At 39.6% G+C, this 19,750-nt stretch overlaps 2 protein-coding genes across 2 annotated transcripts; both read left to right on the plus strand.

The window, feature by feature from the left end:
• The first annotated feature begins 1,132 nt into the window (after positions 1-1,132).
• LOC21402373 (katanin p60 ATPase-containing subunit A1) lies at positions 1,133-15,909 on the plus strand. Its single transcript, XM_024174697.1, has 7 exons — positions 1,133-1,459; positions 2,100-2,571; positions 2,720-2,917; positions 14,331-14,575; positions 14,780-14,938; positions 15,054-15,141; positions 15,323-15,909. The coding sequence occupies exons 1-7, from the start codon at positions 1,338-1,340 to the stop codon at positions 15,602-15,604; spliced, it is 1,566 nt and encodes a 521-aa protein (XP_024030465.1). The 5' UTR covers positions 1,133-1,337; the 3' UTR covers positions 15,605-15,909.
• Positions 15,630-19,374, plus strand: LOC112094258 (ubiquinone biosynthesis O-methyltransferase, mitochondrial-like). The gene is made up of 4 exons (XM_024174706.1): positions 15,630-15,714; positions 18,743-18,792; positions 18,927-19,076; positions 19,309-19,374. Exons 1-4 carry the CDS (start codon positions 15,630-15,632, stop codon positions 19,372-19,374), a joined length of 351 nt encoding a protein of 116 aa, XP_024030474.1.
• The last annotated feature ends 376 nt before the right edge of the window (positions 19,375-19,750 follow it).

Raw genomic sequence — 19,750 nt, forward strand, 5'->3', positions numbered from 1 at the left:
ATCATACCCTTAGATGTTGTGTCTCAATTTTTTTTTTGAATTATGTTGTGACTGATTTTCATTTAATTGATTTCTTATATAATTTTCTTTCATTATGATTTGATCATTATTTTAAAATATATATTTTTTCTTTTCGTTCATATTTTCTTGCAAGGTTTTTATGTTTCTTCTTTTTTAGAATTTTTTTATGGTCTGATCATATTTCCTATTTATTGTATTTTTTATGATATTTCATGAATGATATTACTTATTGTTTTACACTTTATTTTAATTATGATCTAATCATTATTTTAGTAAAAATACTTATTCTTTATGAACATATTTTTTGTTTATGTTTTATGTGTTTTCTCAATTAGAATTTTTTTTTTCTTTCATCATGTTTAATCATTTTTTTTCTTTATTATAATGTTTTATTTTTATTTTTTGTGAATAATATTATTTATTGCTTTCCTTTTTATTTTCATTGTGCTTTGATTATTATTTTCGTGAGAAGAGTTTTTAGATCTGGTTTCGAAACAGATATGACATCGTTTATTTTATCGATTTGAGTTTTGAATTCGAGTTTTGCTATAGTAAAAAACTCTAAAAAATATTCACATTTAATTTTTTTACTACAGTAAAAAAATCTCATATAAAATCACATCTCAACTCGAATCAGCGAACTAAATGAACTCTAGGGGCAAAATAAAAGAGCCACCATTTAAAAAAGATTCGGTGTTTTTTCTCATTTAAGAAACTTTCTTTTTGTTTAAATGTTGATTTTGTTTAATATTTAGGTATTGACCTTTTGTTTTAATGGCTGATTTTGCTAGATCTGTTTTTAATTTCATACCTATTTTGTTCTTTAATTATTATTTTTTTATTATACGAAGATATAATTGTCTTTGGTTTCGTTCATTTTATTAATTTAAGTTTTGAATTTTAAATTTTTATAGTAAAAAACTCTTAAAAAATGTCACATCTATTTTCTTTTTACTACAGTAAAAAATCTTAAAAAAATATCACATTTTAACTTAAATTAAAAACTCAAATCCGTAAAATGAACTAGGCCTTTATATGTCATAGTCGAAATTGTGTAAATAAATAAATAAATAAATAAGTCGGCATTTCCCCTCCCTCCGTTTCCCGGAAACGTTTAAACGTCGCCGTCGAGCTCCCTGCTCCATCAGCTCAGACTCTATCGGAGAGAGAGAGAAAGGAAGTAAAACTTCGACAGGGGAGAGAGAGATAGATTTTTGTTGAGTTACTCTCTCTGTCGGAGAGAAATCTTCTTCCACTTGAAGGGGAATCGTACGGAGAATTAGGGTTTGCGTTTGGGAAATCTAGAGAGAGAGAGAATGGTAGGTGCAACGCTTGCGGGACTCCAAGACCACCTGAAGCTGGCGAGGGAGTACGCTCTTGAAGGACTCTACGACACCTCCATTATATTTTTCGACGGTGCTATTGCTCAGATCAACAAGTACTTCTTCTTCTCTCTCTCTTGAGCTCTCTTCAGATGTTCTAGATTTTGATCATTTTATCTCTCGGAATTTGAGATCCATAGCATGATTATCGTGGGAAATGTGGGCAATGTGAGCGTTCTTGGTTTTGGATTGTTTGGTTTCTTTTCTTTGATTGATTGTTGGCAATCTGCGATGCAGTTTGTTCCGACTAATTTGTTTGAAATCAAATATACCGAGGCTTATTACAGTAATTGAAAAACAAATGAAGAATTTGATGTCTGATATGCCAAAAAGTGCATAAAAAAAGTTTATATATATATGTGTATACACACACACACACACACACACACACACACACACACACACTGATAGTATTTGCTTATTTAGCCTTTCAAATTACAAATCTAGCGAAACAGTCGTGGTTTTCTTAATTTTAGGAAGGGAAATGTGGGGTTAGCTGTAAGCTTTATTTTAATTCTTCCATGAAAATAATTTAGTGGCGCTCTCTTACCAGAACAAGTAAAGTTAAGTGGATCTTTTTCAGTTTCTTTTGCCGGTTGAGTATCAAATAAAAATAGTGGATTCTTGTGTTACTTTGGTGATGGATTGGTTCATATGTTCATTTTATAAGGATTTTATTTTGTTCCTCTGTTTTAGGCACCTAAACACAATTGACGACCCTTTGATTCGCACAAAATGGATTAATGTGAAGAAAGCTCTTTCAGAGGAAACGGAAGTTGTGAAGCAATTAGATTCAGAGAGAAGGGCATTTAAGGAAATTATGACGGGACGACGGCCTGCTTCCCCTCCAATAAATACAAAATCTTCATTTGTTTTTCAACCATTAGATGAGTATCCAACTTCTTCAGGTGCTCCGATGGATGATCCTGATGTTTGGAGGCCACCAAGCCGGGACTCAAGCAGGAGACCTGCAAGATCTGGTCAAGTCGGTACGAGGAAGTCACCACAAGAAGGTGCTTGGGCTCGTGGTGGTACTACAAGAACAGGCACAACTGCCCGTGGGGGTGCAAAATCTGGTGCATCGAGCAGGGTTAACTCAGGAGTGAGAGCATCAACTGCTGGAAAGAAAGGTGCTGGCTCAGGAAAATCTAGCAAAGCGGATTCAGCAGTAAGTTTCATCATTTCGATAACTGAGGCTTCCTATTATTATATTAAATTTGCTGTTCGTATGGAGTTCATAGTGTTTTCTTACGGATCTGTGAAAATTTCACATTTGTCTGAAATCTGCTTATTGTTTTGTTGTTGGAATTTGTCAGAATGGTGATACTGAAGATGGAAAGTCAAAGAAAAGAGAGTATGAGGGTCCTGATCCTGATTTGGCTGCAATGCTTGAAAGGGATGTGTTAGAAACCAGTCCTGGAGTGAGATGGGATGATGTTGCAGGCCTGACTGAAGCGAAAAGACTTCTAGAGGAAGCTGTTGTCCTTCCTCTGTGGATGCCAGAATATTTCCAGGTAATCTTGAATGATTAAAAAATCCTATTTCTATCTTACTTAAAATTCAGTTGGGAGTTCAGTTACTAGTCATAAGATCAGTTACAATTTTAAGTTTGTCCTTTAGTGATGGGCATTGTCATTGGCATGTAACTTCTTTCTATCACTTAGCCTTAGCTGCTGGAGCCAAAGGCAGTTTTCTTGAGCTCTTGCACTTTGATTAATCTTTATTAAGATTTGTTTTCAAAGGCAAAACAACATTGGTTGTTAGGCAGTTTTCTTGAGCTCTTGCACTTTGATTAATCTTTATTAAGATTTGTTTTCAAAGGCAAAACAACATTGGTTGGTTCACTAACAGTTTGATCGAAAAGGAGGTAAAAACTGTATTCACTGGAATGCCAAATTCACACCCTTGATTTGAATCCAAGGTTTTGATAGAAACAGAGTAATTACTTCCACAGAAATGAATCAAGAAGAATGAAAGTATGATCTTTATTGAATCTCCAAAATGAATAACAGAGCAGTCCTTTGAGGTACTACGAAACCTCCCCCGTTTAGCCTAAGCCAAGACTTTCTCAACAAGACTCCAGTTCTTTTCTGTCTTTCTATTTCCTACTTCATCCCTATTTATTCTCTTTCACTCCCGTTCTTTCTGACTAATCCCCTGTACAACCCCTCCTTAACCGACTATTCCCCTATACAACTATCAGCTTTCTAACTACTAACAAACTAACCACTAACTCAGCCCCACCACCTCTTATTCTCTCTTGCCTTTCCTAACAAAAACTTGCTTGGGCAAAGGCTTATTAGGCTTATCAATTACTCCGCCCCCCAAAAAAGTCACCTTGTCCTCAAGGTGAAATTCGGGAAACTGCTGCTGGATGACATCGAAGAGCTCCCAAGAAGCCTCATAATCCGGCAAGTGATGCCATTGCAGCAAGACTTCCAACTGCCTAGTCACCGGAGAGAAACGATTAGCCAACAGCCTCTCCGGTTCCACGCGTAACTCCATATCAACAATTAAAATGGGCGGTACCTCTTGGGCAGGAATCGAAAGGCCAATGGCTTTCTTAAGCTGTGAGACATGGAAGACCGGATGAATTTTCGTGGCCACGGGCAGTTGCAACCGATACGCCACAGAACCCACACGCACGACCACCTTATAAGGACCATAAAACCGTGGAGAGAGCTTTTCATTGGCAAACTTGGCCAGCGAACGATGGCGATACGGCCTGAGTTTCAGAAACACCAAATCCCCCACCTCAAAAGACACATCCCGGCGCTTGAGATCCGCTTGCAATTTCATAGATTGCTGGGCCCTTAACAAGTGTGCATGAAGTTCATCCAAAATAGCATCCCTCGATTGCAGTTGCTACTCCAATAAAGAGTTAGCTGTTGAGCGCAACTCAAAACGGAGCAATTTGGGAGGATCACGACCATATAAAGCCTTGAAAGGAGTCATGCCCGCAGATACATGGAAGCTCGTGTTATACCACTATTCGGCCCAAGCAAGATGAGAAAACCATTAGGTAGGTTTGTCGGAGACAAAACAGCGTAAATAAGCTTCCAAGCACCTATTCACCACCTCGGTTTGGCCATCCGATTGAGGATGGTAAGCCGTACTATGATGTAAGGAAGTGCCTTGCAACTTAAAAAGCTCATTCCAAAATGGGTTGAGAAAACTTTGTCTCGATCGGACACAATAGTCCGAGGAAACCCATGGAGCCGAACCACTTTCTTTACAAACAGGGCAGCCATAGACTTAGCAGAAAAAGGATGGCGAAGACCCACAAAATGAGCATACGTACTCAACCGTCAACGATCACTAAAATGGAGTCATAACCTGCTGACTTTGGAAGGCCCTCCACAAAATCCATGGAAATATCATCCCACACCTGATTAGGAAGTGGCAAGGGCTGCAAAGCCTTGTGTTGTTAACAAACCAAACAAGCCGCAACAAAAGAGACCACATCCTGTTTCATGCCATACCAAAAGAACTCAGAAGACAACCATTTAAATGTCTTAAGGACTCTGGAATGACCTCCAACCTTGCTGCCATGAAACTCTTTCAATAGTACGGGTATGAGAGGAGATTGCCGAGACAGGAAAACGCAATCCTTGTAAAGCAACATGTCATTGCACAAGGAGAACCCCTTCACAGTTGTGGAATTGGCACACAGAGCAACCCGAATCGAAGCCAACCGCGGGTCCCGTTGAATTTGTTGACAAATTTCAGTCCCATCATAGATCGAGGACGTGGTAAGGTGCACCAACTCCGAATCAGAGGGCTGTCTCGACAAAGCATCAGCCACACGATTCTCAGAACCGGGTTTGTATTAAATCTCAAAATCATAACCCAACAATTTACATAACCACTTATGGTGGTCCTCACTAACTAACTGCTACTCTAACAAGAACTTAAGGCTCTTCTGGTCCGTGCGAACAATGAAATGTCGCCCGAGTAAATAATGGCACCATTTCTAAATGGTGAGGACCACGGCCATCAACTCGCGCTCATACACAGATTTATCATGGGCCCTAGAAGACAACACTTGACTGAAATAAGCTATGGGCCTCTGTTGTTGCATCAAAACCGCGCCAATACCAAACCCCGAAGCATCAGATTCGACTACGAATGGCTGGGAAAAATCCGGCAGTGTGAGAACTGGGACCGTAGTCATGGTGTGCTTTAATTTCTGATAGGCGGTTTCAGCATCCGCAGTCCAATGAAAGTTGTCCTTCTTTAATTGCTGCGTCAATGGCCAAGCAAGATGTCCATACCCCACAACAAAGCGCCGATAATAACCGGTCAAATCAAGAAAATCGCGCAACTCCTTAATAGAACGAGGGGTCGGCCAATCCAATATTGCTTGAATCTTACTGGAATCAGCAGAAACTCCATCCCAAGACACAATGTGGCCCAAATATTCCAACTGGCTACTAGCGAAAGTACACTTCTTTTGATTAACATATAAATGGTTGTTCTCTAAAGCAGCCAAAACCATATCCATATGGGTGACATGTTCATCAAAAGACTTACTGTAAATCAAGATGTTATCAAAGAATACTAACACAAATTTCCTCAAGAAGGGCTTCAATACCTCATTCATCAAAGATTGGAAAGTGGCCGGGGCATTGGTCAAAACCAAAGGGCATAACCAGAAATTCGTAATGACCCTCATGAGTACGGAAAGCGGTTTTCAGAATATCCTCCTTACACATCCGAATTCAGTGGTAACCGGATTTCAAATCCAATTTAGTAAAGATGGTGGCACCACACAATTTGTCCAAGAGCTCCTCTATTACTGGAATGGGGAACTTGTCTGGAACTGTAGCCTTGTTGAGCGCGCGATAATCAACACAGAAGCGCCAACTGTCATCTTTTTTTTTTTTTACTAGAAAGAACGGGACTAGAAAACGGGTTACTGCTTGGTTGAATGATCCTAGCCGCTAGCATCTCTCACACCAACTTTTCGATCTCATTCTTTTGGAAATGAGGATACTTGTAAGGCCTAACGCTAATAGGAGCGGTACCCTCCTGAAGAATAATGCAATGATCTCGCATTCGTTGGAGAGGTAATCCATCCGGCATATGTAAAACCCTAGAATGACCCTGCAAGACTTCACGGATCTGCTCTTGAAATTGCTGATCCGGTTCCTTGTTAGCATCCAAAGCACACAATTCTAAATAAATGCCATGGCCTTCATGCTTATAGTCCGAACCATGGCCTTAAGAGAAACCATAGTGCTGGAAAGGCTCATGTCTCCCTTCAAAGTAACCGCTTCGCCCCTCACCTTGAATTTCATCACTTGGGACTTCCAATTCACATGCATTCCCCCCAACGTTTCCAACCATTGCATGCCTAGAATAACATCCACTCCTCCCAATTCCAAAGGCAAAAATTTTTCCACAATAATTAAGTGTGATAAATTCAATGCCACCACCCGACAAATTCTTTTTCCCCTAACTGATTCTCTTGTTCCTACTTGCACTCCAAAACTGGCAGTGGGAGCAATCGGAATAGACAACCTCTCCACAAGACTCAAAGAAATGAAATTGTGAGTTGCACCGGAATCAATTAGAACAATTACCTCATGCCGAGCAATCGTGCTGCGAAGCTTCATAGTCTTTGGTGTCAAAAGTCCCACTACCGAATTCAAGGATAACTCAATGAGTTCAGGCTGCCCCTCCCTCCCATTCCGTCCTGGGCAGATCAAGGTCTGCCTCCTCACAATCAGTTGCGTCATCATTGCTAACAAGCAGTATTCTAAGCTCCTTCTTCTTACATCGATGTCCCAAGGTAAACTTCTCATCGCACCGAAAGCACAGCCCCTTATCCTTCTTCTCTTGTAACTTGGAGTCCGACAACTTACGAAATGGAAAATCTCGCTTTTGGGTTGTTGTTTTCTCTAAAGTAGCAGGAACTCGCGGTGGTCGCTCTACTATCGGCAACGATCGAGCCGGAATTGCTGAAAATTCAGCCCTCGGAACACTATGATATTGTGGTCTCAAAAACCTTGTTTCCGACACCCCCCAACGAAGCAACACATTCTTCTCTTCGATCCTTTGAGCTATCTCCATAATTTCACCTAAACCCACTGGTTTCAAGAGCTACAATTCAGCCCGAACCTCCGCCTTTAACCCATTAACAAAAATTCCTTCTAAAACCTCTTCCGGCACATCTCGAAGTGGGGCTGCTGAAACATACAAATTGCCTGCAATATTCAGCCACCGTCCCAACTTGTCGTATCGCCAAAAACCTCTCACAAAGATTCCCCTCTTGCGAAGAGCGAAAACGCTGCAACAACATCTTAAATTCTGCCCAACTGTGGAAAGGTCTACGGCCATTCTGCCATTGGAACCAAGACAAGGTATCTCCCTCCAAAGCTATCCCGGAGGTGATCAATTTTTCCCTTTCTGAGCAGCGATTGATGGAGAAGAACTGCTCCATACGAAATTGTAGAAAATCTTCTAGAAGTTAGTTGTATTGCTATCATTAAAGTAACCGTGTAAAGTAGATCTAATTCTTAGGCAGATTCTTTTCCTAGTTTTCAGGGATCTTAACAACCTGAGATCTCTTTTCTGTGTATATAAATATTCGGCCAATAAATGAGAAATACAATCCTTCTCCTCCAAAATATTCTACATGGTATCAGAGCCTCCCTTTGTGCCCTAAATCGGCCATCATTCTCTGAGCCCTAAACCTGCCGCCACCGCCATCCCTTATTATCTCTAATTGAATCCTCACACCGTTGCTCTTCCCTGCCGCCGTCATTCTCTCCTGCTCTTCCCCTGTTTGCCGCCATTATCTGGCTGCATTCTTGCTTCGATTATGACTGAAACAGATCAGTCCTCCTCAACCAGTATCACCTCTCCATCTGGTTCATCTCTTGCTCTCACTTCGGCTATGCCTGAGAGCAATCTGTTTCCTGTTACCAGTCATAAACTGAATGGTCACAATTATTTGCAATGGTCTCAATCCGTAATGATGTTCATCAGTGGCAAGGGGCGTGATGATTATCTCACTAGAGCAGCAGCCCCACCTGACAAATCCGATACGAGCTACAAACTCTGGCGCTCAGAAAATAACATGGTTATGTCCTGGCTGATAAGTTCCATGACCACAGAGATTGGTGAAAATTTTCTTCTTTATTCCACGGCTCGAGATATCTGGGAAGCCGCTCAGGAAACATATTCCAGCAGTGAAAACACGTCGGAATTATTTCAGGTGGAGACTGCACTTCAGGATCTAAATCAAGGGGAGACAACTGTCACCACCTATTTCACCAACCTAACTCGGAACTGGCAAAAACTTGATTTGTTCGAAACCCATGACTGGAAATGTCCTGATGATGGTGCAAAATTCAGGAAAATAGTGGAAACAAAAAGGGTCTTCAAATTCCTCATGGGACTTAACAAATCCCGAGATGAAGTTCAGGGTCGAATCCTTTCCACCAAGCCTCTCCCTAGCCTTCGAGAGGCCTTTTCTGAGGTCCGTAGGGAAGAAAGTCGAAGAAAAGTGATGCTGGGAAAATCAGGGGCATTTTCAACTCCAGAAGGTTCAGCCCTTGTGGCTAATGGTTTGCTACCATCACAGGAGGATGCCTCAGTCCAGGCCCTTGCTGCCCGTGGTCCTCCTCCACATTTGAATGATAACAAGCCTCGTAGAGGGAGACCTTGGTGTGATCACTGTCGAAAATCAGGCCACACCAAGGTCACCTGTTGGAAAATCCATGGAAAACCCGTGGACTGGAAGCCTAACCGGTGGTCTGCTGAGCGTGAAAACCATGGGAATGCAGCCTCAACTGAAGTTACTGCTGCGTCCTCTCAAGCTCCATTTACCAAGGATCAAATCGAGGTCCTTCAGAGGCTAATTAGTCAAGCAAATACACAGCCAACTCCTACTATTATTGGTACAGGAAGTACTGTTCACAGAGGTAATATATGTAGTGTTTTTGGTGCAACCAGGACACTCTCAAATACATGGATTGTGGACTCTGGTGCATCAGATCACATGACTGGAAATAAGTCTCTGCTCACATCATTTAGTCCATGCCGGAGCCATCTCACAGTCCGTGTAGCCAATGGATCATGTTCCAAAGTTGCTGGATTTGGCACTGTCAAACTATCCCAGACTCTTGTCCTACATTCAGTCTTATTTGTGCCTAATTTAGACTGTAATTTATTGTCTGTGAGCAAGCTTACTAGTGATTTGGACTGCGTTACTAAGTTTTCTGCCAAAACTTGTGTTTTTCAGGATTCGAAATCGGGGAGGATGATTGGCAATGCTGAGCTTTGTGCAGGTCTCTATCTTCTCAATCACGCTGATTCACAGGAAGAAAAAAGTTGCAGCAAAGTCTATGTCAGTCCAGAAAGTCAGTTACCTAGTATGTCCTTGTCTTCAAGTCTGTCAAATAAGGATAGTGCTGTCATGATGTGGCACTATCGTCTAGGTCATCCAAATTTTTTGTACCTTAAACGACTATTTCCATCATTATTTATCAATAAAAATTCAAGACATTTTCATTGTGATATTTGTCAATTATCTAAACACACACGAAGTTCGTATTCACCTCGACCATACAAGACCTCTCATCCTTTCTCACTCATACATAGCGACATATGGGGCCCCTCAAGGGTTGTAAATATCACCGGGGCCCGCTGGTTTCTATTATTTGTTGATGATCATACACGCTTAAGTTGGGTATTCCTAATGAAAGACAAATCTAAAACTAGTCAAATATTCAAACATTCCATGCCATGATCCAAAACCAATTCAAAACCAACATTCAAGTTTTCAAAACAGACAACGCCAGAGATTTTTTCAATTCGGTTCTTGGAGAGTATTTGCAAAATCACGGTATTATTCATCAAAGTTCGTGCGTTGACACACCCCAACAAAATGGTGTAGCCGAACGGAAAAACCGTCATCTTCTTGAGGTTGCCCGCTCTTTATTGTTCACCTCAAATGTTCCCAAAAGATTCTGGGGTAAGGCAGTTCTCACCGCTACTTATCTCATAAACCGCATGCCCTCACGTATCCTGCACTTCAAAACTCCAAGCCAAATATTCCTCGAACTTTTCCCAAACTCTCACCTTATCACTCAGATTCCACTCAAAGTCTTCGGCTGCTCTGCTTTTGTCCAGGTCTACGCCCAAAATAGAGGGAAACTAGATCCTAGAGCCACCAAATGTATCTTTCTTGGTTACTCACCAAACAAGAAGGGGTATAAATGCTACTGTCCACTCACAAACAGGTTCTTTCATTCTATGGATGTCACATTCTTCGAGCACCAATCATTCTACACCAATTCCTCTATTCAGGGGGAGAATAGAATGATGGAATCTCATAATTGGGATTGGGATTCTCTGCTAAAAAATGATTCAGGGAGTTCCAGAATTCCAATCCTAAGTGCCTCAGCTCCACCAGCAGAAACAATACAACCCCTCTTCACTGAGTCAGCCTCTCCTCTCCTCATTGAGTCAACCGAGCCTCTTCGTGTCAACCCTGAAACCCAAACTGGTCAAGAAAAAGGTTCCAGCCCTGTCCTAAATGAACCCAGACCTAGTCAAACTGCAACAGAAAAGGACTTTAGTGTCTACTCAAGGAGAAAACGTCCTCAGCTGCAACCTGCACAAACTCAGCATAACCAAGACTCTTCCTCGGCTCCAACCTCCATTGAAAATACTCAAGGTAAGGCTGAAATTACTTTTGTTCCTGTGCCTGATCCGGTTGTAGATCTTAATTCAGACCTGGATGTTCCAATTGCAATACGAAAAGGAGTTTTACCATGTACACAACACCCTCTTCGCAATCATATGTCTTATGCAAAGTTGTCTCCAACCTACAGAGCGTTTGTGTCCAAGCTAGACCAGGTCCGGATACCCAATTCCATCCATGAAGCTTTACAAATACCCGAATGGAAGGCAGCCACCCTGGATGAAATAAGAGCACTTGAGAAGAATGAGACATAGACGATTACTACTCTACCTCCGGGTAAGCATGCTGTTGGGTGTAAATGGATATTCTCAGTAAAACACAAGGCAGATGGCAGTGTGGAAAGGCTCAAGACTCGCCTTGTGGCAAAAGGGTTCACTTAGTCATATGGAATAGACTACCTAGAAACATTTGCTCCAGTAGCCAAACTTAACACCATCCGAGTCCTCATCTCCATTGCAGTAAACCAAGATTGGCCTCTACTTCAACTCGATGTAAAAAATGCGTTCCTAAATGGAGACCTCGAGGAAGAAGTTTACATGGTGATACCTCCAGGTTTCGAAGATAATTCCACTGCCAACAAAGTCTGCAAACTCAGAAAATCCTTGTATGGCCTCAAACAGTCTCCTCGGGCATGGTTTGACAGATTCACTAGAGTCCTCAAGAAGGATGGATATGTTCAGTGCCAAGCCGACCATACATTGTTCATCAAACATGCTGCCGATGGAAGACTCACTGCACTTATTGTGTACGTCGATGACATAGTCCTCACAAGTAATCCTTGGGAAGAAATGGAGTGCCTAAAGAAGCTGCTCTCAAGAGAATTCGAAATCAAAGACCTTGGACACCTGAAGTATTTCCTTGGAATGGAAGTGGCTAGATCAAGCCGAGGTATCTCAATGTCACAACGAAAATATGTTTTGGACCTACTAAAGGAGATAGGAATGGTAGGGTGTAAACCAATTGACACTCCTATGGATCCAAATGTAAAATTAGGAGTGCGAACAGGTGGTACAGCAGTGGACAAAGGCAGATATCAACGTCTGGTAGGAAAACTAATCTACCTTGCTCATACTCGCCCAGATATAGGTTTCTCAGTAAGTGTGGTTAGTCAATTCATGAATAACCCTTCAGAAGAACACATGGAGGCGGTGTATCGAATCCTAAGATATCTCAAGAGAGACCCAGGCAAAGGATTGTTATTCGGAAAAACCACAAACAGGACCATTGAAGTTTTCACAGATGCCGATTGGGCAGGATCATCTATGGATCAAAGATCCACTTCAGGTTACTGTTCATTCGTTTGGGGAAACTTAGTGACTTGGCGAAGCAAGAAGCAGCCAGTCATTGCCCGCAGCAGTGCAGAGGCTGAGTTTAGAGCATTGGCGCATGGGATATGTGAAGGAATGTGGCTAAAAAGGCTGCTGCAAGAACTTAAAGTTAAGGCAGAAGATCCTATCGACATGAGGTGTGATAGTCAATCAGCTATAGCTATAGCTATAGCAAAGAACCCAGTCCATCATGATCGGACCAAGCATGTTGAAATAGATCGTCACTTTATCAGTGAGAAGATTGAAGGCAAAATAATCTCACTCAACTACGTTCCTACACGGCATCAAACCGCAGACATCCTAACAAAGGCACTCCACAGAACTAACTTCCAAGAACTATGTTCCAAGCTAGGCATGTTAAGTTTATACAGCCCAGCTTGAGGGGGAGTGTAGAAAATCTTCTAGAAGTTAGTTGTATTGCTATCATTAAAGTAACCGTGTAAAGTAGATCTAATTCTTAGGCAGATTCTTTTCCTAGTTTTCAGGGATCTTAACAACCTGAGATCTCTTTTCTGTGTATATAAATATTCGGCCAATAAATGAGAAATACAATCCTTCTCTTCCAAAATATTCTACAGAAATACCCAGCCGTCGGGGTTGTCACCACTAAAGATTGGGCACTCCACTTGCCGCCGTCAGAAAGTCGCCCATTCCTCATTCACCGGTAATTCCTCCAAAACGCCTATGCCCTCCCAACCATCTCTGAATCGTACTCCAACGTTAGGGTTTCTTCCTCTTTCCACTCCTCGGTGAACAGGACCGCCCAATCTAGCCCGCCGTTCGTCAAACTCCAGAGCCTCCCCTTCCACGAAAACACATCGCCCCTCACCCCGACGTCCGTACCAATTTTTCCCTTGGGTACCCATCGGAACCTCCCTAACAAACCTGCGCACCTCCTCTCTCTCTTCGCGACATGGATTCTGCGGAATCCTAAGATATGCCGCTCGATCTACGTCCTACTCACGCAAACCGGTGCCTTCCGCTGAAAAAACCATGTTCTGCGAAACCTTAGGGTCCGCCGATCATTCTTCCTACCGCGCGCGCCACCCAGAAGTTTCCGCCAAGTGCGATTCCACAACTCCAACACAATTCACCTCGCGATCTTCTTCGACCACTGTCGTCGAAGCTTCTGTCTTCTCCGGTGCCGGTGCCGAGAAAAGCTTCGTCTGTTCTTCCATCAGTCGGCGGATCTCAGTCAAATTCTGAGTTAATTCTGCCCTAACCTCCCCGATCCCTTTCTCCATCTCACCGATTCCTTTTTCCATCGAAGCCCTAACTTCCTTAATCTCCTTCTCCACAGATTCAAACCGTTCATCTATTTTCCTACCCGCCATTATTGCCCAAAATTATTCCTCTGATACCAAAATGATGAAAACAGAGTAATTACTTCCACAGAAATGAATCAAGAAGAATGAAAGTATGATCTTTGTTGAATCTCCAAAATGAATTACAGAGCAGTCCTTAGAGGTACTGCAAAACCTCCCCCGCTTAACCTAAGCCAAGACTTTCTTAACAAGACTCTAGTTATTTTCTGTCTTTCTATTTCCTGCTTCATCCCTATTTATTCTCTTTCCCTCCCCTTCTTTCCGACTAATCCCCTGTACAACCCCTCCTTAACCGACTATTCCCCTATACAACTATCAGCTTTCTAACTACTAACAAACTAACTACTAACTCAGCCCCGCCACCTCTTATTCTCTCTTGCCTTTCCTAACAAAAACTTGCTTAAGCAAAGGCTTATTAGGCTTATTAGGTTTCTATTGAGATCCACTTCCAGATATCTTCATTTCAGTGAATTAGTATATTCTTTCACGTTCATTTTGAAAATGTCTTTGCTTTCATAAAGCCAGTTGTCAGAGTAAGTTTTTTGTTTCTTGGCTTCAGGGAATTAGGAGACCATGGAAAGGTGTTCTTATGTTTGGTCCTCCTGGAACTGGAAAGACATTACTAGCTAAAGCTGTTGCTACGGAGTGTGGCACAACATTTTTCAACGTCTCCTCTGCTACTTTAGCTTCAAAATGGCGTGGAGAGAGTGAGCGCATGGTTCGGTGCTTATTTGATCTTGCACGAGCTTATGCTCCAAGTACAATATTTATAGATGAGATTGATTCTCTCTGCAACGCCCGAGGGTAAGGACTCAAATACATTCTAACATCTGGTTAATAGTTCTATATGATTATAATCTTATGTATTCTAAGGAGTGTTCTACATGTAATAAATTTTATGCATATCTTTTTGGTGTACTTTTATGTGCATGGGAATTTCGATTTTACATCAAGCGTTTTTGCTTGTGTTGAAACTTGAAACCTAATGAAGTAAATTATTTTCTTCAGAGCATCAGGGGAACACGAGTCATCTAGAAGGGTGAAATCTGAGCTTCTAGTTCAGGTAGATGGTGTAAACAATACTTCGACGAATGAAGATGGTAGCCGCAAAATTGTGATGGTTTTGGCAGCTACTAACTTTCCTTGGGATATAGATGAGGCATTAAGGTAGTTTTGGTTTTTCTATTTGGAGTTGAGGCATCATCGCTGATGTTGCATTAGATTGGATGCTGAACTAGATCTCATTTCCACTTTTCTCTGATTGGTGGCAATCCAATTTCAGGAGGAGGCTTGAAAAGAGAATTTATATTCCTCTTCCAAATTTTGAGAGCCGAAAAGAGCTTATTCGGATCAACTTGAAAACTGTTGAGGTAAATAGAGAACATATAAGAGACTGCGTGTGTGTGTGTATAAGAAATTTAAATGGTTGTTTTCCTTCATAGAGAACATTTAGGATGTCATCATTTTATATATAATTTTTCTTTCTAGATATAACCAACTCAGTCTCCATGTGTAGTGATTCTTGAAAATGATTGTATACATCTGTTTCAGGTGGCCCCTGATGTAAATATTGATGAAGTGGCTCGTCGAACCGAGGGATACAGTGGTGACGATCTAACAAACGTTTGTCGAGATGCTTCCTTGAATGGAATGAGGCGTAAAATAGCCGGAAAGACGCGTGATGAGATTAAGAGCATGTCAAAGGATGAGATTTCAAAGGACCCTGTTGCCATGTGCGACTTTGAAGAAGCATTGACGAAGGTCCAAAGAAGTGTTTCTCAAGCTGACATTGAGCGGCATGAGAAATGGTTCTCAGAATTCGGATCGGCATAGAGATGGAGATCAAGCCATAATCAAAATGAAGAGTTTACTTTCCGACCGGTATGGCTTGTTGAATGAGAGTGATAAAGCCATAATCGAAATGAAGATTTACTTTCTGACCGGTCCGGCTTGTTGAATGAGAGTGATCATGTCTACCAATTGTTTCTTGTACTTCAGTTATTGTTTCCTGGCGGAATTGAGTTGATTGTGTAGTTGAAAGTTGTTGGAAAGCTGTATTGTTGTGCAATTTGTATAACATGTCATGTCATCTAATTTTCCTTGCTTGCAAAACTATTGGGTGCGTTTGGAATTGTTTCCAAAATGATTTTATTTTCTGTATGAAAATAGAAATGAAAACGTTTTCATTTTCATTTTGGAATTATTTGTGAAATGCGTTTGGTAGTTTTATTCAGAGATTGATTTCAGTTTTAAAAGAAACTGAAACTGCGTTTTTTTAGTTGCTCCAAAAGAAGTTGGGTATAATTGATACTTTTAGACCTTATTCATTTTACCGATTCAAATTTTTAATTTTAAGTTTTTACAGTAAAAAGCTATCAGAAAATGTTTAATCTAACTTTTTTTGCTACAGTGAAAAGCTCTCAGAAAATGTCACATCTCAACTCGATGTGCAGACGCCGACTGGATGAGCGACGGTGGGCATTCTCCCGCGTCTTCTTCGGCTGGAGAAGAGAGAGAAGGAAAAAAAAAACTGAAATCCGTTTTCAGAAAACGAAAACGTAAAAATGAAAACGTATTTTTTTCGTTTTCAGTTTTTCACAAAAAGACAAAAAAGTTTTTGTTTTCTAACGCAAACTTCACCAAACGCGTTTTTCATTTCTGTTTTTAATTTTTTGCTTCGAAAAACGTGAAAAATGAAAACAAAAACGGTAACAAACAGACCCATTATGTTTTCATTTTCATTTACCATATTAAAATCGCAAGCAATGAATCCGCAACAAGTTTCAGACTCATCTTGAAAGAAGATTCACGCCATACCCTTGTGATTGAATCATGATTCATTATTTTGAGTTCAAATCATGGTTTTGAAATTATGATTCAGAATTGGGAGTTTGAATCATCTTGAATCAATATGGGGGTGGTTTTAGAATCATGAGTAATTTTAGTTTAAAACATCACATCAGATTCTGAATCATGATTCAGAATCATCCAAAGCAAACATTGATTCTGAAGCATAATTAGAATCATGATTCAGAATAATTGTAAACAAATATTGATTCTGAATCAAGATTCAGAATTATGATTCTAGATCCATCTACTAAACGCCTTGAATGTTTCCATTAGTGACCTTTGCGAAATCCTGAACAAATGATTATAAACCATTCTATATTGAACAAATAAAAAATTTTGGTTTCACTTCTCTTTGCCTGGGTAGGTTTGTAAACATCTCCCTAATAAATGAGTATGATGTTATCATATTACCGTCACCTGATCGATGATTTTATCACATTACCATCACCTGATCGCATGAAGCTCTAGCCTAGCATTCAGATTGTATATTTGTTTATTTATTTTTGGCATAAGTACTAGCATTTAGTTTTTAATTTTCAGTGCCTCGAACTCATCTTGCCAACAATTAATAACTAACAATCAACCACCAACTAATTGAAAGGAAATCAACTACAGTACTATTGAAATGCATAATTTTGTAGATATTGGGCTCCAAAAAGTTAATTGAACTTAATTATAAACGTGATTCATTTGAAAAAATTATATATATATATATATATTTATAAATATACAGAAGAAGATAATAAAAGAGAAAAAGAGTTTCAAAAAATTGACAGTTTAAGTTTGAAATTTTTGCATTAATCCCGTCTCCTGAAAAAAAATTTTATAATTTTTTCTGGCTTCGCCACTCAAAATTTGTTTGACGTTCTAATTTTACCGTAAGTAGCTAGTACGTAGTAGGCTAATATGCATCTTCACTGATGATAGCACTTACTTAGTGGAAGATCATTTAAAACTCAATAATTGTGAACAATTACAAGCCGGATTTTTTTTTCTTTTTCTTCTGCTTCAATAGAAACTGAACAAAGCTAAAGGTTAATTCATTTAAAGCTTACTTTAATTTATTATAGCGTTTAGTAACAAATCAAAGTTGGTGGCCAATGTTATTGGAAATATGTAACGAAAGTTACGAAATAAAACAAAATTAGAATTAAAAGCCAATATGAACTTCTTTTGGGAGCAACTCTCAGATTATAAACCATTCCTTTTCTTTTCCACTACTTAATGAACACTAGTTAAGTCATGTGCTATGCATGTGATGAATATCTTTATAAGTTTGATTCCGCATCAAAATAATAACCCCTTAGAAGTTAAGTTCATTAACTGAAGTAAGAGAAAAAATATCTTAAAAAATCATATTAATATTAAAAAAAAATTAAAGTTATATAAGAATTTTTGATAAACAAGAAAAAACTTAAGTATGGAGATAATTAAAAGAAATTTTTGGTTTTTTGGCATGAGATCCGCCTCAATTTTTCACGTTTAATAAATTGATTCTTTTTCTTTTTTTTTGACAATCGGCTCCTGCAACTTTGAAATCTGTTGCACCGTTAATCCTTTTGATCATTTCCGTTAAAATTTGGACGGTTTTTTTGTCACATATTTGCATGCGACTCTCTTCTAGGGGCATTGGTGGTCTTTTAAGTTCAATAAGACCAAAAAAAAAAAACGATGAACAACCCTGTAGATCCCAGATTTCTCGCGATTCACACAACAAAAGGCTTCAAATTGTTTTTTTTTTTTTTTAAAAGCTTCAAATTTCAAGCACAGAATTATTAAAACCCAACATTAATTTTGCATGACTTGCACATATGATTCAAAACAAAAAATAAATAAATAAATAGACAGGGAACTTAGCGAAGAAGAACAAAGAATACAAAAGCCAGAACATCGCTTTCATTCGCTCCACGTAAATATATATTTATGTATGTATTTATATATGCTGTGCTTGTCCTTATGTTTCACAAATCGTAGTTAAGTTGGCCTTGTAATTATTGGTAAGGAAGTTTGAGTCTTGTAGCTCCGTTTCTTCTGAATTTTATATGTTCAAGTCCTTGTGTGTGCGTGCGTGTGTGAATTTTATCGTAATTACAGAAGCTTATTCTTTGTTATTATGAACAGAAAAGCTGGTTGAAGAGCAAAGAAATTTTGATGCTGTGATTTCTTTAGAGGTGTGTTCTCCTTCCCAGGTTAATTGAGATTATGATTTACTTATGAAATTGAACTTCTTGTGCTGCGCTGTGAGTTACCCAATGCCATCTTAAATTAGAATCCAATTTGTTCTGTAAATTAAATTGTACTTAAGGTGATTGAGCACGTAGCAGATCCTGCTGAATTCTGCAAGTCTCTGGCCGCATTAACCGTTGCTAATGGAGCTACTGTGATTTCAACCATTAACCGATCTATGAGAGCTTATGCTACCGCCATCGTCGCTGCCGAGTATATACTCCATTGGGTATTCAATCTCTCTCTATTACAGCTCATTATCTGTTGCTTCTTACCATTTAGCATGCCATTGATTCTCTTCACATGACATTCACCGTCCATGAAGATCTCCAGTTGTGCAATTGTGCTCAAGTGTTTATGATAGAAATCAAAGACAGACTTGACGGGTGAAAAAGAAAAAAAGCATACGAAGAATTCATATGAAATTTGTATCTATATTAATATGGAGTTAAATTTTACAGCTTCCCAAAGGTACGCATCAGTGGTCAAGTTTTCTAACTTCTGAAGAACTGGTCTTGATCTTTTGAAGACAGGAAGATGGTCTCTTTCTGATGACATCAGTGTAAATTTCATTGCATATGGTAACAAAACAACCTCCGAATAAATATCTGAAGAATTTTGCTATTGATTTTTTCTTTTGTTTCTGAATATGTGAAATGTTTCGATTAAAGAGATTATTCTACAACCTGTTGTTCATCTACTTTTTTTTTTTTTTTTTTTGATAAGCATGTTCATCTACATTTTTCCCGTCTAAAAGGCACAATCGTCTTTGTTTCGCAAAACAAACGTTTATCATTCATATAAATAACATTGAAATGAGGATTTTGTTTTTCTTTTTAAAGAATGATTGAATTGTATGAACAGACAGACACAGAGCGTAACATAATTAAATTGTATGAACAG

This window comes from Morus notabilis, unplaced genomic scaffold (genome assembly GCF_000414095.1).
Source record: "Morus notabilis unplaced genomic scaffold, ASM41409v2 Scaffold151, whole genome shotgun sequence".
NCBI lineage: Eukaryota > Viridiplantae > Streptophyta > Magnoliopsida > Rosales > Moraceae > Morus > Morus notabilis.